The sequence below is a fragment of the Simochromis diagramma genome, unplaced genomic scaffold (genome assembly GCF_900408965.1).
Source record: "Simochromis diagramma unplaced genomic scaffold, fSimDia1.1 OVJJ01000165.1, whole genome shotgun sequence".
NCBI lineage: Eukaryota > Metazoa > Chordata > Actinopteri > Cichliformes > Cichlidae > Simochromis > Simochromis diagramma.
The window spans coordinates 2,397,698-2,417,650 of record NW_024387467.1 but is presented as its reverse complement, the minus strand read 5'-3'; the positions used below and the strand labels follow the sequence as shown (position 1 = coordinate 2,417,650).

The 19,953-nt window shown below is 43.4% G+C and overlaps 1 protein-coding gene across 1 annotated transcript; it reads left to right on the top strand.

Moving 5' to 3' along the window:
• The first annotated feature begins 2,321 nt into the window (after window positions 1–2,321).
• On the top strand, window positions 2,322–18,289 carry LOC120723377 (double-stranded RNA-specific editase 1-like). Its single transcript, XM_040014798.1, has 8 exons — window positions 2,322–4,414; window positions 7,127–7,241; window positions 10,625–10,793; window positions 11,566–11,720; window positions 11,840–12,008; window positions 12,949–13,130; window positions 16,021–16,199; window positions 17,272–18,289. The coding sequence occupies exons 1-8, from the start codon at window positions 3,335–3,337 to the stop codon at window positions 17,446–17,448; spliced, it is 2,226 nt and encodes a 741-aa protein (XP_039870732.1). The 5' UTR covers window positions 2,322–3,334; the 3' UTR covers window positions 17,449–18,289.
• Window positions 18,290–19,953: the final 1,664 nt, after the last annotated feature.

Below are 19,953 nucleotides of genomic sequence, written 5' to 3'. Positions count from 1 at the left end.
AAGAACTCAGGAGATTTTTGGGTCTGGTCGGTTATTATCGCTGTTTTTGTCTAAACTTCTCAACAGTGGTTGCTCCTCTGACTGATTTGTTGAAGGCCAAAGTAAAGTTCATTTGGTCTGCGGCATGCCAGCAAGCTTTTTGGGATGTAAAAGCTTTACTATGCTCTGAACCTGTGCTTTTAGCACCTCGTCTGGATCAGCCCTTCAAGCTGTGTGTGGACGCAATCCACATTGGTGCAGGTGCTGTTCTAGTCCAAGCTGACAAGCAAGGTACTGAACATCCAGTTAGTTTCTATTCCAAGAAGTTCAACTCCCATCAGCTGAATTATTCAGTCATTGAAAAGGAAGCTTTGGCATTAGTTTTGGCCTTGCAGCATTTCAGAGTATATTTGGATTCTGCTCGGCCAATTGAGGTATCTTCTGACCATAACCCTCTCACTTTCTTGAACTCATTGCAGAACCCAAATCAGAGGCTCATGCATTGGGCTCTCTTTTTGCAGCCTTACACTTTGGACATCCAGCACATTAAGGGCAAAGATAATGTCTTGGCAGATGCTTTGTCCCGTGCCCCTTTGTAACCAGCAGCTTCACTCCTCATATGCTTTGAAGTATGTCCTCTCCAGTATCGTTTTCCTTCCTCTTAAATTGCTCCTAGGTACCAAGGTTGCTGAGGTTGGAAATGTGCTGAAGATGGAAGGACTTTGAGCATGCAGAAAGGTGTTGCGTGGGTGTACATATGTTGGACATTAATCTCTACATGTTCTTCTAGCTGCAAATTCAAAATGTACATGATTGTGTTTGTCGACTCAGGGTGAAACTCTGTTCTATGGGGGGAGTGTGACAGCCAGTGGGCTGGCCTTTTGTTTTGCTTTTTCTGTTACCTGTTTCTTGCAGGTAGGTGGAGCTGACCCAATTATAGATGCAGCACACCTGAGAAGGCCAGTCCCAGTATATAAAGACACCTTGACTGAACCATGGGCGGCTGTCTCCATCCATCGTGTTTATTTGAGGCTTCAGTTATGGCTGTTATATCATTTCAATTGTGTTTCAGTTTCTTCACCTTATTTTCATTAAATATATCTTACAGCCTTTAAAAGCCTGTGTGTGGTCTCCCACTTGCTTGTCACTTCCTTTGAGCTGGGTTGTGACAGACCCGGCTCAAAGACAGACATTTTCCAATACAGTAAGAGACAGTCAATCGAACGGCCTCTGTGCTGGTGAAATTCAGCAATGCTCTGGGGACTCGTTCAGTGGAGTGGCTTTACAGATAAAAGCTCCCAACATAAAGAAAAATGGCAGCAAGGAACTTGAGCTGAAGACTGAAGATTGAGGGAAAATGTGTTTATTGCAGAAGATCAAGCACATACCTCAGAATTACTTTGGTTATTTTTTTTCTATCCCATAGCTTTAAAATTCTTTGGATGTTCTTTGACATCACACATGACATGAAATACAAGCAGATTCTGGAGTGGCTTAAATGATTTGAATTACTAACTACACTGTATTTTTACACACCAGTGCTGGAGCTCCCACAGATCCCACGAGGCAGGTCAAGTTTGGCTTGATTAAACACTGGAGCATCACATCCACTAAACATTCTCAGGATAATGTTCAAACTGTTCATCACCTTTATGATATTAACTAGAATGCAGAATGTTACTATGGTGCTGATCAGCAGCTTCATGAAACCATAAGTATTTGTATCCATTCTGTGAGGTCTTGTGGATAAAGTCAAGTAAATGACAAGGTGCAATAACAATTTTGGCATCTATGGTACATGGATGTGGTGCTTCTGGCTCCCCATATACAGTATGTATGGTCAACCGATTTGGCTCAGTGTGACACTCTTCGTGTTCAAGCCCATAGTTTCAGAGATTCATTCATTCATTGTGCAACAGCTGCTAATATGTTCACTGTCTGCAGAACTGGAGGGCTCTTAATCTTCACATGAATTCAGAGTTCAGCTGGCACAGCGATTTAGAATCTTTTACCCCATGAGGGTATATTAAATTTAGTCTAGTGGTTGGTGGTATTCAGAAAGTAAACAGTACAAGGACTGTGTTTGTTGGGCCAAAACCACAAAAGATGATCTCCTTGATGAGGAGGAGTTGATACAACCCCTCTTCTCTGACTCCGCCCACCTCTGCACTGCTGCTTGAGTTTGGTCTGAAGTTCTGCTGACAACCCAGACTCTAGACGATATGAATATAACAGTGCTGAAAAAAACAAAAAACAGAGTCTCTTCCACCAAATCCAATATTTACATTTTTTATTAGAAATGGTCAACACCTGTAACATATCTGACTCAACTTTGCATGTTTCCTGCAGGTGAAGGGCTGCTCATCATTGGAGGACCCAAAGTAGAAAGCATGAGTGAGTCACTAATGTCTTTGTTTCAAATCCTGCTAAAGATAAAGTCTTCATTTGAAATATAAAAATAAATGAATAATACATAATATATGTCCAGGTATTTTATGAGGAAACACAATTATTATTTAAATATCCCACATATTCACATAGGATGGTCCTTGAACATGTATCATCTTTAGCTTTTTTAGGATTGATCTACTATGAGACTTCAGTCTGATTTGATGGCAGATTATGCTTGTTCCCTTGCTCTTAAAGAAAAGTTCCCTCTAAAGATCCCTAAGAGTTACGTTCCAGAAGTAGTACAGTACACACTTTATTATTCGTGTTAGACAGCAGTAATCCTGTCCCTGTCCTGTGTAAGCCCAGCGTTCCTCCAGCGTCGCTTCCAGGATATTTTTGGCCAAATATCCAGAATTTACAAAGTAATTAGAATACAATTTCTGTTAAATAAGATAACATTTTAAGCATAATAGTCTGAAAACAGAAGGGGAGATTATGGGTTTACTCCACATTTGTTCAGATGCTGCTGACTCTAATCTCTGGTAACCACATTTCCTTAAAACCTTTGCTACATATATATAAGGGGAATCCTGCATTTTATAGGAATGTTTTCTGTACGTAACACTGGACAGAGTAACCTATTAAGCTGTTGCGTGAGGATGTTATTAATGAAAATTGGCACCAAGTTTGGCTTTGTTGAACGGGCCTTGTGATGTGTGCTCCCCAGACTGTTTATGTAGGTTTTCAGTCATCCAGGTCGAAGCAGTGTAGGGACAACCCCCACGAGGGTTTAAACACCTATGACTCTCCACCATTGGGTTTTTAGAAATGACGAGGCCTCTTGGATGAGAGGTGAAATGTCTTCACAAAACTTAAAGTCACTTTCTTTCCAAGCTCCTTTTACTGTATTCCCAAAATATAAAATCATTCCGAGAAAGACTTCAGGAAAGATACATAGTGAGTAATGTATAATGAGATACATATTAAGCTTTCCATGTTAAGGAAAGTATTAAATGTTAACGATCTACATCCACAAGATAAAGCAATCTCTAAATTTTCCATTTACAAGATCCTTCAACAAAGGCATAGTGAGTTACTCTTTCTGGGCACTGCAGGTTCATGCAGCATGAGCGTTAAGGAAAATCAGAACCGGGACAACCACGTCTCCAAAGAGGGAATTGCAGCTGAGGCTGTTCAACTCCCCAGTGGGAATGCGAGGCATGGGAGGAAACGTCCCTTAGAAGAAGGCAATAATGGGCATACCAATTCCAGGTACAGGCCCAGGAAGCGTAAGAAAGTCCCTCGGCCCATACCGCCCAAAAATGCTCTTATGCACCTGAACGAGATCAAGCCAGGGTTGCAGTATAAGCTCCTCTCTCAGACTGGGCCGGTCCACGCACCAGTCTTTGAGATGACTGTGGAGGTCAATGGGCAGGTTTTTGAAGGTTTGGGTCCTACCAAGAAGAAGGCTAAGCTGAGTGCAGCAGAAAAGGCACTGTGCTCCTTCGTCCATTTTCCTAATGCATCGGAAGCACATGCTCCCATGGGCCAGACCCTGTCTGCTCACACGGACTTCACCTCGGACCATGCCATTCCAGATATGCTCTTTAGTGCATCGGAGACATTCAACCCTGCAGAAGACACTTTTTACCTTGGTTCCAATACCAGTTTCTTCAGTTCACTGGGAATAGAGTACCCATTGCCATCCTCTCCTGTCCCAAACCTGGCACAGTCTCCCTTACCTCCAGCACCCTCCGCCTTCATCTCCCTAACAGCCGGCAAGAATCCTGTCATGTTTCTCAATGAGGTGCGGCCAGGCCTCAAGTATGACTTTGTGTCAGAAAGCGGGGAGAGTCATGCCAAGAACTTTGTCATGTCGGTGACGGTAGACTCTGAGAATTTCCAGGGTTCTGGGCGCAATAAGAAGCTGGCCAAGACTCGGGCTGCCCAAGCTGCTCTGTCTGCTCTCTTTAAGATACAGCTGGACCAGACACCATCACAACAGCCAATACCCAGAGAGGGACTGCAGCTTCACCAGCCACAGGTGAGCATGGAAGAAATCAGTCTGTCCCTCCGTCTGACTCACTGACAGACTGACGTATGTGTGGCCTCTTCCTGATGACAGCATATTTGTCACACATGTTTCAGATCATCATTGGTGAGGGTGAGATGATTATACAGCATCTTTAATAACTTTAAAAAACAAGAATTGGGTGCACAAGTTTGTATTTATTTTGGATTTCTTTTAATACACAGGGCCAGAATTATACATGTCTGTGCATTGGGACCAGCAAAGACTGTTCAATTCAATTTTATTTAAATAGCACCAAATCACAACAACAGTTTCTTCGAGGTGCTTAGCTGACCGTAACTACATAGAAGAGTAACCCTGCATTTGATCTTAGCTCATGTTTAAATCCTTTATCTAATTTGCTGGCCGGGGTTTCTGATGAACTTCAGCGATGCTCTATTTTGAGAGTTCTTGAACTCTGTAAGAGCCCCTTTCTTTAACCACAAACAATGGAAAAGTGGAACACGGATGTGTCTTGATGCACGCTCAGTCATCCAGGAGAAACGTTTCATCACTCATCCAGGTGACTTCTTCAGTCTCAGCTGACTGCAGGTTTCCCCAGCCTTATAAACAGTACATTTGCAGAGTAACATAGTGTACGCTGTTAAGTGCCAGGAGGATATGGCGTTATTTTTGTGCCACTATTCTGAGTGCACATAAAAAAAAAATTGCTGTAAAAGCTGCTGCTCATGATATCGGTTTGGATACGTGGTGAGAGGGAAACATGAAGGTGATACAAATCATACCAACAAGACAGTGTACATCACCGTCACAACAGTGTTTGTTTTAGTTCAAAGGCTTTATGGTTTTTCCTGTAACACCTGGTGGTGTAGTCTGTGATTTTTTTGTCAGTTCAGCCTTTTATATTATGTTTAACCCGAGTGACCACCCGGTCAGCTGGTGGGTAACGGGCATCTCCGAAAACGTTAGAGCACTTTTGCAAATATGTGATGTCTTGATGAATCGAGCAGATATTTGAAGTTTACACAGAAACATTCTCGCATGAAAATATCTTAAAAGTTTATTTTGTAACCCAGAAAGAGTAATATTTCAAACTCCGCCCCTCTGTGTTCCTCCGCCACTGCCTCGTTTGAGTTTTGGATGAAATGCATTCTGGGATATTGCATTTTGTCATTTCGAGCTGATTGGAGACCAGAACAGCCAATCAGGTTTTTTTGCATCCAAGTCTGTGATTGGCTGGTTTTGTGGCAGAAATATAACGGTGTAGAGAAAGAGTTGAGCGGGCACAGGCAGAAATGTTGAGAGCACGAGCAACACATTGCAAGCGAGCGCAAATGCAAAAACTGAGCGAGAGGGGCTGCTGTTGTGTGTGTGGATAATAGCAAACACTGAAATACATGTTTTGCACGCAGCAATGAATTTTGTTCACTCAAATTCAGCTTTTCTTCACTCAAAATAAATTTCTCCTCAAAATGCAACACTTGCACCTGCAAACTTTTTTTTACGTGCGCTCAAAATAGTGGCACAAAGATAACGCCATAGGAGGATTGCCAGGATTTATGCATCGGGGAAACCAAATAACCTCTGGCTACAACACAGAAGATCTACCTCGTCAGGCCAGGACTCTGCAGTCTATTTACACCTACAGGCCAGTGGACACTCTTTCAATGATGAGGATGTCCAGGACATCCTGGACAGGGAGGAACGGTGGTTTGAGGGCGGAGTCAAGGAGGCCATTTACGTGAAAAGAGAAAGACCATCTCTGAATCGAGGAGGGGCCTAAGGGTACATCTGTCACCATCTTATAAATGCTGTGATTGCAGCCATTCCCCAACTCTCTGTGAATGGGACTCATGGTTATTGGTCAGTGGTTGTTGATCAATGGTCATGAGAATTTGCATAATTAAGATCAAGGACCTGCCCTCCCAGCCCATTGTTCCTTCAGTGGGCTGGTTTCAGTCATTATGCAAATGTATTGATTATAAGATTGAAACCTGCAGTCAGCTGAGACTGAAGACGTCACCTGATGATGATGAAACGTTTCTCCCACTGAAAACATCCAGATGAACAGAATCAACTTTTGGAGAATACGGATGTGATTGTGCAACAAATCCATTCCTGTTCTAATGAGGAGGATTTAAAGTGATTACCTGAACCATGTATGTGACAAATATAAGAAAAAAAAATCAGGAGTGAGGATTTCTTTTGGACTACAGCCTGAGTTGAATGAGGCAGTGGGCTGTATTGATCATGGACAGATCCTCATTGCTCATGACCACGCTGTCTAAGGCTGATTGAAGATGATAGCTTTAGGAGAGAACTTTTATGATGCTGAGAAGCTATTTAAACATGCTTCTAATTCCTATATTACAACAAAGCTGCTATGTTAACCCTCTGTGTGCTATTCAAACACTGCGATTTGTTATACCAGCCTTTCCAAGTCATTTGTTGAATTAAAGGATTTGGGTGTTTTTTGAAGCTACTCACATCGCTGCTTGGCTTTCACAGTTATGCAGCATTCCTTAATGAAATAAGGAATGATATACTGAAATATGGATTTAAGCTGCTTTTAGTAACTTCTTATCCTCCTTCACTAACATTTTCTTTTGCTAATGTTTGGTAAATACAATTGAATAACAGTTGCTTCTCTGAAATTGTTGGTTGGATATTTGTTATGTCTTATTTCACATAATTTCACTGTTGCACTTATGTGTCACTCCTCAGGTCCTGGCAGATGCAGTCTCTCATCTAGTTATTGATAAGTTCAGCAAACTGACGGATAACTTCAGGGCTCCACATGCTCAACGGAAAGTCTTGGCAGGTGTTGTCATGACAGCAGGTATTCTTGTAGCCCAGGTCATCTCCTAATTAGAAGGTTGCTGATCCCAGCTGCTCCGAGAGTTCTGTCAGCGGGGGTCCAGATCGTTTCCAAAAATGCTTACACAGCAGTTTAAATGTGTACATAACGCTCATGCCACCAACCCCCAACCAAATCTGCAGGAGATCTATAGTGAGGTACGCGTACTTGTTCAACTCAATTCAAATTACTTTTACTTATACAGCACCAAATCACAACAACAGTCGCCTCAAGGTGCTTTATACTGTAAGGTAGACCCTACAATACATACAGAGAAAAACCCAACAATCATATGACCCCCTATGAGCAAGCACTTTGGTGACAGTGGGAAGGAAAATGCAGAGAGGTCTATTAACACATAGTGGTCGTGTCCAAATTCATGGGCTGCATCCTTCTGAGGACCCGGCCTTCGCGGTCTACGTGGGCCGGGTCCTCAGAAGGTCGGGTAGGCCGGAAGTAAACGGCCGTGAAATTGGACGGTCTAGCCTTCTGATTAGCGTTACCGCTGTCTCCGTGGAGATTAATAAACTCAGCCGTCTGCTCCTTGCTATCTAAAATATAACAGGACACTGGCGTAAATTCTCGACTGTCTCATATTTCTGTTTAATCAGTTTTCTGTTTGACGTTTATTCAGCTGTGTGAAAACCAAGGAGGAACCCACCCAGGGGATTAATAAAGTTTTATTTTATCTAATCTAATCTAATAACTTTAATCTCAGCCAAACCGATTGACTCACGAACAAACAAAACACTGAAAAAAGCCCAACAATAACATTTTTAGGTTGTCTAAGTGACTTATATATTACGTTTAACCCGAGCAGCGAAAGTCCGCGGTGATCTGAAAATGATGTGCCGGGAGTTGTGCCGTTCTCGGCGGCTTCAGTGACCCTCGAGCTCCCGGCTAGCTATCGAGCTGGTGGGTAGCAGACGTCTCCGAAAACGTCGAAGCACTTTTGCAAATATGCAATATCTTGATAACCCGAGCAGATATTTGATGTTTAAACAGCTACTTTCAATTCAATTCAATTCAATTTTATTTATATAGCACCAAATCACAACATAAGTCGCCTCAAGGCGCTTCATAGATACAGAGAAAAACCCAACAATCATATGACCCCCTATGAGCAAGCACTTTGGCGACAGTGGGAAGGAAAAACTCCCTTTTAACAGGAAGAAACCTCCAGCAGAACCAGGCTCAGGGAGGGGCGGGGCCATCTGCTGTGATTGGTTGGGGTGAGAGAAGGAAGACAGGATAAAAGACATGCTGTGGAAGAGAGACAGAGATTAATAACAAGTATGATTCAATGCAGAGAGGTCTGTTAATACATAGTGAGTGAGAAAGGTGACTGGAAAGGAAAAACTCAATGCATCATGGGAATCCCCCGGCAGCCTATGTCTATTGCAGCATAACTAAGGGAGGATTCAGGGTCCCCTGGTCCAGCCCTAACTATATGCTTTAGCAAAAAGGAAAGTTTGAAGCCTAATCTTGAAAGTAGAGATAGTGTCTGTCTCCTGAATCCAAACTGGAAGCTGGTTCCACAGAAGAGGGGCCTGAAAACTGAAGGCTCTGCCTCCCATTCTACTTTTAAATACTCTAGGAACAACAAGTAGGCCTGCAGAGCGAGAGCGAAGTGCTCTAATAGGGTGATATGGTACTACAAGGTCATTAAGATAAGATGGGGCCTGATTATTTAAGACCTTGTATGTGAGGAGCAGGATTTTGAATTCAATGTTTAAGTTGTTTGTTGCTAGTTTTTAGTTTGTTTTTTGTCTGTTTGGGAGCTGACACAGTCTCTGTGGAGATGGAGTTTGGTAGGGTAGCAGGAGGAGAGAAGCTGCAGAGAGGCGTGTAAGACTGCGACTCTGCTTCCTGGTCCCAACTCTGGATAGTCATATTTTCCTCCAGCATCAAAGGCTCAGAAACTGTGACAGGAGGAGGTCTGCAGACCCAAAGACACGACTGACTCAGAGGACAAGTTTCTGAGAGTTAACAGCTGTGTGATGGCGGCTCACAGGACAACAGCTTCAAGCAGCTTCATAGTGGTCGTAGTGAGAAAGTCTCAGTTTCAGCTGTGAAGAGAAAACTTCAAGCTGCAGGTTTGACAGGATGAGTTGCAGCAAGAAAGCTCTATCTGTCCCACAGGATCTTAGCTCATTCATTCTCCACCTCCTTTGGGGGTGTAGGAGCCATATGAGTTGTTCCTTTTTTGATTAACTGCGTTGGTTTAAATGGACTCACTGTATTGGTGCACTGTTGAGTATGGATATGCTAAAGCTAAATCTTTGCTCCAAGAGAACTTTGGCAATTCGCTGAAAATTGTTGCTGCCTACATTGAAAGGGTCAGTAAATGGCCTCCTATAAAATCTGATGACGTGAAGGCTTTGCAGGAATATGGGTTTTTATTAAGGCAATGTTGCAATGCAATGAGAGACGTTGAGTCCTTGCATGAGTTGGATGTCTCTGCTAATATGCAAGCAGTTATAAAAAAGTTGCCTTATAAGCTCAGGGATAAGTGGAGGAATGTTGTGTGCGATCTGCAGGAGAGGTTTCAACGTAAAGTGGTTTTTAGCGATGTTGTTGAGTTTGTCGAAAGGCAAGTTAAGATCGCAAGTGACCCATTGTTTGGAGACATAAAGGATCCTCCAACAGACATCAGAAAATCTGGGAATCAGATAACCTTTGCTTTTCTAGATCCTGGGAGCTCAGCTTCATTTTGTACTGATGGGCTCATGAATAGGCTGAATCTTTCAGGAAGGAAAACTGGCATTCTGTTGCGGACAATGGGTCAGGAGAAAATGGTCAGTAGTTATGTGGTTCCAGATCAGCTGGTTTGTGCTGCCAGACGCTTGTGGAGTCCAGGCAGCTCCTTCAGCCGGCATGAATCATGTCAGGGCCTGATGCTGTCCAACTCTTCATACTGGAGCTTACTGGTCTCCTATAAACAAGCATTTGGTGACAGTAGGAAGGTAAAACAGCTTTTAACAGGAAGTAACCTCTGGTGGAACAAGGCTCAGGTACGGGCAGCCATATGCAGCAATTGGTTGGGGTAAGAGGAGGGAGACAGGGCCTTGTTTGGACAGGTATACTTATTATGCAGAATGGAAGATAAGATATGTGGAAAGATAAAAGAAACAGGGAGATTTTCAGTTGAAGCCACATAAAATACAGGCACGTGGTAGCCTGGTTACTCTGAGAGTGGTTTCTCAGCAGGACATCTTTCCTTGAAGAAAAACTGTTCCAGACAATATTCATTTTAAATTTTCAGGATAATAAAATATGCTGAAGTTGAAGCGGTCAAATTGATTCGGCTGAAGTGACAAGATGTTAGGGACCTTATGAACCAGTGCAATGTTTTACCCATCCAGGTGCAGATGTGAAGGAGGCTCAGGTCATCTGCGTATCCACAGGGACAAAGTGCATCGGTCGTGAATACATGAGTAACCGAGGTTTGGCCCTCAATGACTGCCATGCAGAGATTGTAGCTCGTCGGTCTCTCATTAGGTTCCTGTACTCCCAGCTGGAGTACTTCCTCAGGTAAAAGCCTCCCACCTACTTTCAAAGTGCTCCCTACACATACTGTACATAGAACTGAGTCTACCAAACCAGTCTTTACCCTTACTTACTGATTCAAAAGAACTAAATACAGTTGGTCTGTTGACTATTTTACAGTGGTGTGAAAAAGTGTTTGGGCCCTTGCTGATTTCCTATTTTTTGTATGTTTGTCACACCTAAATGTTTCAGATCATTAAACAAAAATATAAATATTAGACAAAGATAACACAAGTAAACGTGTCTATTATTAAGGAGGAAAAAATCCAAACCTACATGGCCATGTGTGGAAAAAGTGATTGGCGATGGCCCCGAAACCAAATAACTCTTTGGGCCACCCTTAGCAGCAACAACTGCAGTCAAGCATTTGCAATAACTAGCAATAACTCTTTTACAGCACTGCAGAGGAATTTTGGCCCACTTTCCATAATTGTTGTATTTCAGCCACATTCGAGGGTTTTCGACTATTAACCACCTGTTTAAGGTCATGCCACAGCATCTCAACCGGTTTCAGGTCAAAACTTTGTTTTGACCTTGTTTACTAGTGTTATCTCTTTCTAATGTTTATATTTGTTTGATCATCTGAAACATTTAAGTGTAATAGAAATGGAAAAAATATTAAATCAGGAAGGAGGCAAACACTTTTTCACACCACTCTAGTGTTTTAACAAATTAGCAATTACTGTCAACCAGCCATTCTGAACATTTCAGAAAGCACTGCTAGCCTACCAGTCTTTTGTCTGCATTTCTGTTTTAGTAACAGTGAAGAAGAACATCAGAAATCCATTTTTATGCGGTGTGATAACAGTCAAGGCTTCAGAGTAAAGGAAAATGTCCAATTCCACCTGTATATCAGCACCTCCCCCTGTGGAGATGCTCGCATCTTTTCACCTCATGAAGGCGGAGTGGACGGTAAGTGGATTATTATGATCGTTACAAATAGAGATTCATAGTGATGAAACAATATTTGTTTTTTGCCTGAAAATATGTAGGTTACTGTTATGTCGTCAGTGACTTTTTGCCTGTGTCAGATCAGGGAGATGGACATCCCAACAGAAAAGCCCGTGGGCAGCTGCGCACTAAAATTGAGTCTGGTGAGGGAACCATACCTGTGCACTCCAGTAACACCATCAAGACATGGGACGGTGTTCTTCACGGAGAAAGGCTGCTTACCATGTCTTGCAGTGACAAGATTGCAAGGTGTCTGTTTTGTTTGTTACATGCTCACATGGTGATTAGCAACATCACATGTTGTCCTTTCCTGGGGGCTTTTATGGCCAGGTATAAGGGCATAAAAGCTCTTATACCTGGGCCCTTTATATAATCTTTGTAAAGTATGAAAGTACAGATAACAAGCTAAGGAGCTTGGAAAGAAAAGTGTCTGGACTTTCTTTCTTGAAGACGTTTCATCTGAGAAGTTCTTAAATTCTAAGAAAAATTGGTGGAGAGTACCAGATTTTAAGCCCTATGGGAGTGTCCCCCCAAGAAGGTCATGGACCCCCTTATGATCCTCTACCTAATCACACGAGGCAAGGTGTGAAAATCGGCGTGGGTCACAATCAGCTAAGGTTTCGGGTGGACCTACTGTGAAACCTGGCCCCACCCTATCATCTGGGAAGGATCTCAAAACTGGATTATAGATGACAGATAGTTGGTGTGTTAAGCCCCGCCCTCTGTTCAAAGATGGTTGTTCACAGTGGACATAGATGCTTCGTTCTAGAGGAGAAGAAGAAGGCGGCAGAGGAGAAGGCAAAGAAGAAGGCGGTGGCGAAGAAGAATTTTGATTGTACAGGTCGTCGAATAGGCAAAATAGATTTTGGTGTGAACTCATTTCTACTAGCTATTGTCTATGCTGTCGTCTAAATGCACAAGTTTAACACTCCATCTTCATATTTATAGCCTTGTACTATCCATTTGTTCTAAATATTAAAACCAGCTCTGCAGAATCACTTTAGTTTGAAGTGTTTTGGAAGAGATCAATGGGAATCCTGTTGATGTGTACAGAGGCTGAATCTAGGAGGACACTAACAGCAGCAGACCCCTCTGTGCCTTTATCAGATTTATATTTTCAGGAAATACTAATCTGCTTTATTTCTTTGTTTCTGTCAATTTCTCTGAAGATTTTACTCTGTTCCTTCAGGTGGAACGTTGTTGGATTTCAAGGCTCTTTGTTGAGCTACTTTACTGAGCCCATCTATTTCTCCAGCATCATCCTGGGCAGCCTGTACCATGCCGACCACCTCTCCAGAGCCATGTACCAGCGGATTACTGAGATTGAAGAGCTGCCACAGTCCTTTAGCCTGAACAGGCCACTGCTCAGTGGTGAGAGGCACTGTACTTTTCCACAGTTCACTGATTTCTCTGATCTGTTCATTCGGACCTGATTGTTCTGAGAATCTGAAACCAGGTCCTGCTCACAGATTTTATGGAAAATTCCCAAACCAAGAGATATAATTTTTGTTTTAATTTTTAACATTTGAAAGGTTGCCAATTAATTAGTAAAATAATCCATGAGGTAATGAAAATGGCTGGCAAAATGTGTTCACATGTTTTGAACCTGTGTACAATACACAGCATTGATATCAAACCCATTTTACATCATGGGCCATGTACAGCCCACTCTGATGTGAAGTGGGCCAGTAGTATGGATGGCATTCACGGCCGTGGGGGTCTTTATTATTAGAATAATTAGTAAAATGTACAAAAATACAGTTAAAAGTTAAAATCCACACTGTGAAGTATGCGACACACACACCTCCCCCACACACCCCCACCGCACAACTGAGGCCGGGGAGCCATCCGGCCGAACCTACCCCCCCGCGGGTGAGAGGAAATCGGCCACAGCCATCTGCGCCCCTGGCCTATGGACCACCTTGAACTTAAAGGGCTGTAAAGCCAGATACCACCGGGTGACCCGGGCGTTGGCATCCTTCATGCAGTGGAGCCACTGCAGCGGGACATGTTCCGAGCAAAGGGTGAATGAGCGCCCCAGGAGATAAAGCGAAGGGAGTCAACCGCCCACCAGATAGCCAAGCACTCTTTCTCCACAGTAATGTACCGCCTCTCCCACTCGGACAGCTTCCGGCTAATGTAGAGCATGTGCCGTTCTCTACCTGTGGACGCACCTGCCCGCCCCCCAAGTGGTACCCGAAATACTGAACCGCCCTCCGTCCAACCGCACACTTCTTCGGGTTGGTCGTGAGCCCCGCCTGCCTCAGGGACTCCAGGACTGCAGCCACCCGCTGCACATGCTCCGCCCAGGTGTCCCTATGGATGATCACGTCATCCAAGTAGGTGGCAGCATACGCAGCGTGCAGACGCAGCACCCGGTCAATGAGGCGCTGAAAGATGGCCGGGGCTCCAACAAGCCGAACGGAAGCATGATGAACTGGCACAAACCGTACGGAGTGGAGAAGGCGGTTTTCTCCTTGGACTCTGCAGACAAGCGAGTCTGCCAGTAGCCCTTGGTTAAATCCAGTGTCATGAAAAAACGGGCCGTGCCTAACCGGTCCAGGAGCTCGTCGACCCAGGGCATGGGATAAGCATCAAACTGTGACACCTCCTTCACTTTGCGATAGCCGACACAGAACCATATAGACCCATCCTTCTTCACCATGAGAACGATGGGGCTACACCAGGTGCTGTGCGACTCTTCTATTACTCCCATCTTCAGCATTTCGGCCAATTCCCTCTGAACGATTTGCCTTTTGTGTCCAGGGAGCCTGTAGGGCCATGAACGCACCATCACACCAGGCTGTGTTTCAAAATGATGCTCAATGAGAGACGTTCAGCCGGGCAGGGGGGAGAACATGTCGACAAAGCGCTGTTGCAGCGCTCTCTGGGCCTGTGTGAGATGGTCATCGCAATGGAGGGAGGCGGGAATGATAGAATTTGGCACCTCTGGCCCCAACTCATCTCTCTCCTTAACCAGGCTCACTAGAGAAGCAGACTCAGCCTCCCTCCATGCTTTCAGGAGGTTGAGGTGATAAATCTGCGTGGCCCCCTCCCCTGTCCATTCGTGCGACCTCATAGTCAACGTCCCCCACTCGCCGTGTGACCACAAAGGGACCTTGCCATTTGGCGAGTAACTTTGAGCTAGAAGAAGGGAGTAATACAAGCACTTTGTCTCCCGGTGAAAATTGCCTGAGTCTAGCCCCTCTGTTATACAGGCACTGCTGACGGTCCTGAGCCTGGAGCAAATTCTCCCTGTGATAACCTCCCCAAAGTGTGGAGTTTTGCTCTCAGGTCCAACACGTACTGAATCTCGTCTTTTTGCGGGGCTCAGACCATCCTCCCAGCTTTCTTTAATTAGGTCGAGCACCCCACTTCGAACGGCCGATCCTCGCCAGTCAGCTTGCAGGCACGGAACCGCCGGCAATGGTCTTCCGGGGTGAGGCCAATCCGGTCCAACACGGACATATGCACCGTGACAGCTCGTTCCGGTCCAGCCAGCCTCCCGCTCGACTCAGCCATCACTATATAGACACACAGAAGGAAGACACTCATGACACAATCGCCACCACCTGTGGCTCCCCTGCCTCCCAGTACCACCCCCCTGAGCTCACCACTCCACCCCTCCCCTGCAGCTACGCCAGGGATCACACCTCCACCACACACACATTTCCTCACCTTTTCTAAAACTGTCCGGTGGGCTGGATTGGTGTTTTCAATGAGCCGACTCTGAAACTCGGACCTTTTGTACAGCCAAACAGCTATCTCATTCATGTTTTTTAAAATGGTTTAATGTGCCCAATATTGTATTGTTTTGTATTGTATTGTATCTTTATTTGTTTCAGACATATAAAACAAAAACAATATATACACACTACATATATTTTCATTTACAGATACGAATATATATGTAGATATACACACACACACGTATGTGTTCAGATAAACAAAAAATATAATGAAATAAAACAAAATCGTCTGACATAATGTAACAATGTTTGGTCTGAAAAGGAGTAGGAAGAAGTATGAACATACTTATTAATTCCTACCCCTGCTCAACATCTTATTGATCCCACATAATTCACCTAATTCCCATCATCACATACTCCACACGATACACGAGGAGAACCTATATAAACTTGGCTACCGTGATTGATATAATTTGGATATAATTTGATATTTTTATACATACAATGGGTGATCATCTTTAACGGTATCATATTCTTCCAAAATCAGTTTTCGAAGTATTTTCATGATGCAGGAATAAGTAACACAGAAGCCCGTCAGCCAGGAAAAGCTCCAAACTTCAGTGTGAACTGGACGGTGGGGGACAAGGGTTTAGAGCTGATCAATGCCACCACTGGGAAAGATGATCTGGGTCGACCCTCCAGGCTTTGCAAACATGCCCTCTACAGCCGATGGATGAATCTACACTGCAAGGTAACACAGTGCTGATTTTTCAATGCATGTACTGTAGTGTGAGATTGCATACTGTATCTATCCGGTCTTTAAGTGATGAGGTGATGAATCCTGTTTCCGGGCCCAAAGTAGTCTGCATTTAATAAGGCTGTTGTGTTTTTAACATGTTTGCTTTTTATCTTGTTCTATTTAATCTCAACGAGCCCCTAAAAGCAGTCAGTGATCACTGTCGGCCTCTCGGTTTTTATTATCGCTAATCATTTTAAAGCTCAGTTTTTAAACAATTACGATGTAGCTACAGCCCATGCAGCAGTATATTAATGACTAACCTCGTATTGTGGATGGATTATCTCAGTTGTTCTCCTGACTGAAGTTTGGTCCGTTTACAGCATCCTGCCATGCGACTGTATTTGCCCCTAACCATCAGGAACCCTCACGTTAACTTTTATCAAGTCCTCCAGCTTTACTGTTTATGCTATGCTAACATAGCTTTGTCGCGCTAGTGATCACGTAGCACATCATTATATACCAGCTAGCCCAACTTCAGTAACCCTACAAACGTCACTGCTGTTTAGTTTCCTGTCTTCATTTATCTTGGAAGTGATAACAGAGCGGTATGTTTTAATTTGTTTCAGAAATCTCTCAGTCAGAACATGTTATATCATGTTTAGGTGGAAGCTAGCGAGCTAACTTCCTGCTAGCTTCTAACTCTGAATGTAATAAATCCTGTTTTCATGGATACCTGGATGTTAAACTTCATTGTTACACCTGGTAAAGCAGCAACGCTGATCATTTTATTACAGATGAAAGAGTTTAGACAGCTTTTAACTCTCTGTGATGCCCCAGTGATTGTGTGACCTGCAGCGGAGTTTGGGCCCAGTTACGGCTAATGATGTCAGACTTAACGACCGGATTAATAATGAAAGTGTGTGAGCAGGAGGTCTGGCCAGAAAGCCTGCGCACGAGCCCTTTTCTCTTCCTGCACTGTCCAATAAAGGCAAATGCCAAAAAGATGTATTTTTAAAAAGTCATTCCTGGTTGTTGCACATTGTTGCTGTTGTCTAAGTGAAGGCTTATCTCCATTATACCATAGCTCTCCTCCATGCTGCGAATCAGAACGGTGAGACCCAGAAGCTACCATGAGGCCAAACAGGCAGCAAAGGAATATCATTCTGCAAAGCAGACACTCTTCAGGGCCTTCCACAATGCTGGACTGGGCGCGTGGATAAAGAAGCCTATAGAGCAGGACCAGTTTGCCCTCTCCAGCTGATGTACCTCATTCTACCTTGATTTTGTAGCATTGTGCTACTCCCTCTTAGCCTAGACTACATGTTAAAAAGGTCAATATTCAGTCAATTATACAACTTCATACGAAGGGTAAATGTAAAAACAGACTGAGAATAGCAGTAACTTTGTAAACTGTTAGTTTTTTCTCAGGTATGGTTATGCTAAATTATTCAAGTATGAAAACCTTTGTTTTCACATTCTGTATTGGGAGCTCTAATGATCAGAGCTGCACATCTCTCACTGACTAAACTCACAAGGACACAGCATTTCTCTCTGAGTTCTAATACACACACTCGTATGTCTTATCTGCTTGAAAAATGCGTCGTTGCATCTTCTGTTCTCAGGTAAGAACACCTACAGTCTGTTTATCAACTTTATTTTTATGCATGGCGGTTTAACATGCCTGGGCACGCTTAAACTGCCATGTTTACAACCAGGTAAATGTTGGAACAGTTATAATATTTTAATTACTTGCAGTCAATTTCGTATCAATTACAGAAACTGAAACGTGAATGAAGAATAATTCCTGAGTTCCAGTGGGGGGGAAAAAAAGACAGAAAAGACCTTTGTGAACACTTTGGAGTTACCAGGATTTCTAAATTGCAAGATTTGCAGAGTGTTGCGGTCTAGCTCAGTTTTTCATGAAGGGTAAGCCGGGCAGACTTCAATATCTTTCAATCCCATCTTTCTTCACAGTAAACAAGCACTCTAGCAGTCTGTGACTCTTCAGTCTGGCTTAAGTTGGATTAGACTTGCAGTCAAGACCGCCTAATCCGAGACCAAGACAAGACCAAGACCAGAGGGTATCGAGACCAAGACAAGACCAAGACCAGAGGGTATCGAGACCAAGACCAAGACCAGAGGTCGAGACGAGACCAAGACAGAGTCAAAAACAGTCTTTAAACTGCAGCCAGATGCTGCTTCGTTTACGGGTTTCAGGCATATTTATGTGTTTTTGCTTTCACACAGCCCTCCTCACCGCTGTCTACTGTCTCACTCACTTACTGAGAGGACAGACGCACGCTCCACTTGACTGTCGCCTCTCTCACCCTCTCTGTTTTTCACACAATGACATTATCCTATATCCTCGCATGTGATTGGCCACAATATGGAGGGATTGGAGCGTAGCTGAGCCCCTGTGTGAGAGCTGAGCAGCAAAAGGAAATGAAGTGAGGGTAGAAATGACTGAAAGATTAATAGGCTCTGTTTTGAGTTTTGTTCAAAAAAGAATGACTTCATGTAGGAAAAAAATATATATCACATATGCAGGACACCTTAAACTAGTTTTTTAATTAAGCAGCAAGAAAGAACAAAGTCGGGGCTGTATCAAGACACGAGGGCTAAACCCCAATTCAACCAGACCCAGAACTGATCCAGAATTAAAACAGGACTACAACAGTTCAAAATCAGGACTACTGAGGACTTAACCAAGACAGAACCAGAATCAGAACTAGATGATAGTAGCACTAAAAATCATCATATACCTGCACTACACTTATTTTTTTTAATTGTACCAAAGTCCACTATTTAGATTCAGAAACGTTTATATAATTATTCAGCCTTGTTGTGCAAACAAGCCTGCATAACTTAATAAATGTAGAGTTTGAAAAGTAACAAATGGTATCTAAAAAGTTACACTAGGCACTGGATACATGTTCTGATGAGTTCTCTCTCTCTCTCTCTTGACAATCAAGCCAAACACCCACATCATCAAATACACAGTTGAAACCAGATATTTACTCTTTAGATAAAAACACTTTTTTAATTGTAACATCAAATCAGACTAAATGTTTACTTTTTTAGATTGATAAATATAAAAAACATATTTGTTAACTTTAAGAGTAAAGAGAGAAACTATCTGTATTTCTTAATTGTAAATGGCACCAAATTGTATTCAAACTGAGCCACACTTATGGAGCTCCACAGTTCTGTTCCTGCTGTTTTGGTTGACATCTCTTGATGTTCCCATGTCACAGAAACAGGCTCTGTGTTTTGCCTTATATCCATCCACAGCTGTGCCACCAGTTTACTCACATGGACTCTACTAACCAATCAGAAGCTTCTTCAGCTCAGAATGGAATCGTCTGGAGTTTCTTATTAATTAACAAACTTAGTGTATATGTACTCCTACATTTGACGAAAGCTCCCTCTTTTTATTCTGACATTTAAAAGTCTCAGGTACATCAAAGTGCTTCACAGACGAGCCACATTTGTGGGGTTACAGCAGTAAAGGAGCAGGAAATACAATTATCAGCAAAGCAGCAGGCAGCAGCTTCTCCCCCCTCGCTCACATGGGTGCTGTGCTCAGTCGCCTAGTGCCTGAGCTCGGATCATACCAAAATTAGGGGGAATTTACGACGGTGCGCTCTGTGCTTCGTGTGCTGTTTTTGTTTCATACAGTTGTCAGTCAGGCATCTAACTAACAAATTACACTCCAAAGGACCCCATGCTTCTGAAAAAATGACCTGGGCGTAAGCCCAGTATGCCA

Excerpts from the sequence above, each read along its gene's own strand:
- LOC120723377 (XM_040014798.1), top strand. The coding sequence starts at position 3,335 with ATGTATAATGAGATACATATTAAGCTTTCCATGTTAAGGAAAGTATTA. Across the intron at positions 10,794-11,565 it reads CAGCTGGAGTACTTCCTCAG|TAACAGTGAAGAAGAACATC; the intron begins GTAAAAGCCTCC and ends TTTCTGTTTTAG. Across the intron at positions 11,721-11,839 it reads TCATGAAGGCGGAGTGGACG|ATCAGGGAGATGGACATCCC; the intron begins GTAAGTGGATTA and ends TGCCTGTGTCAG.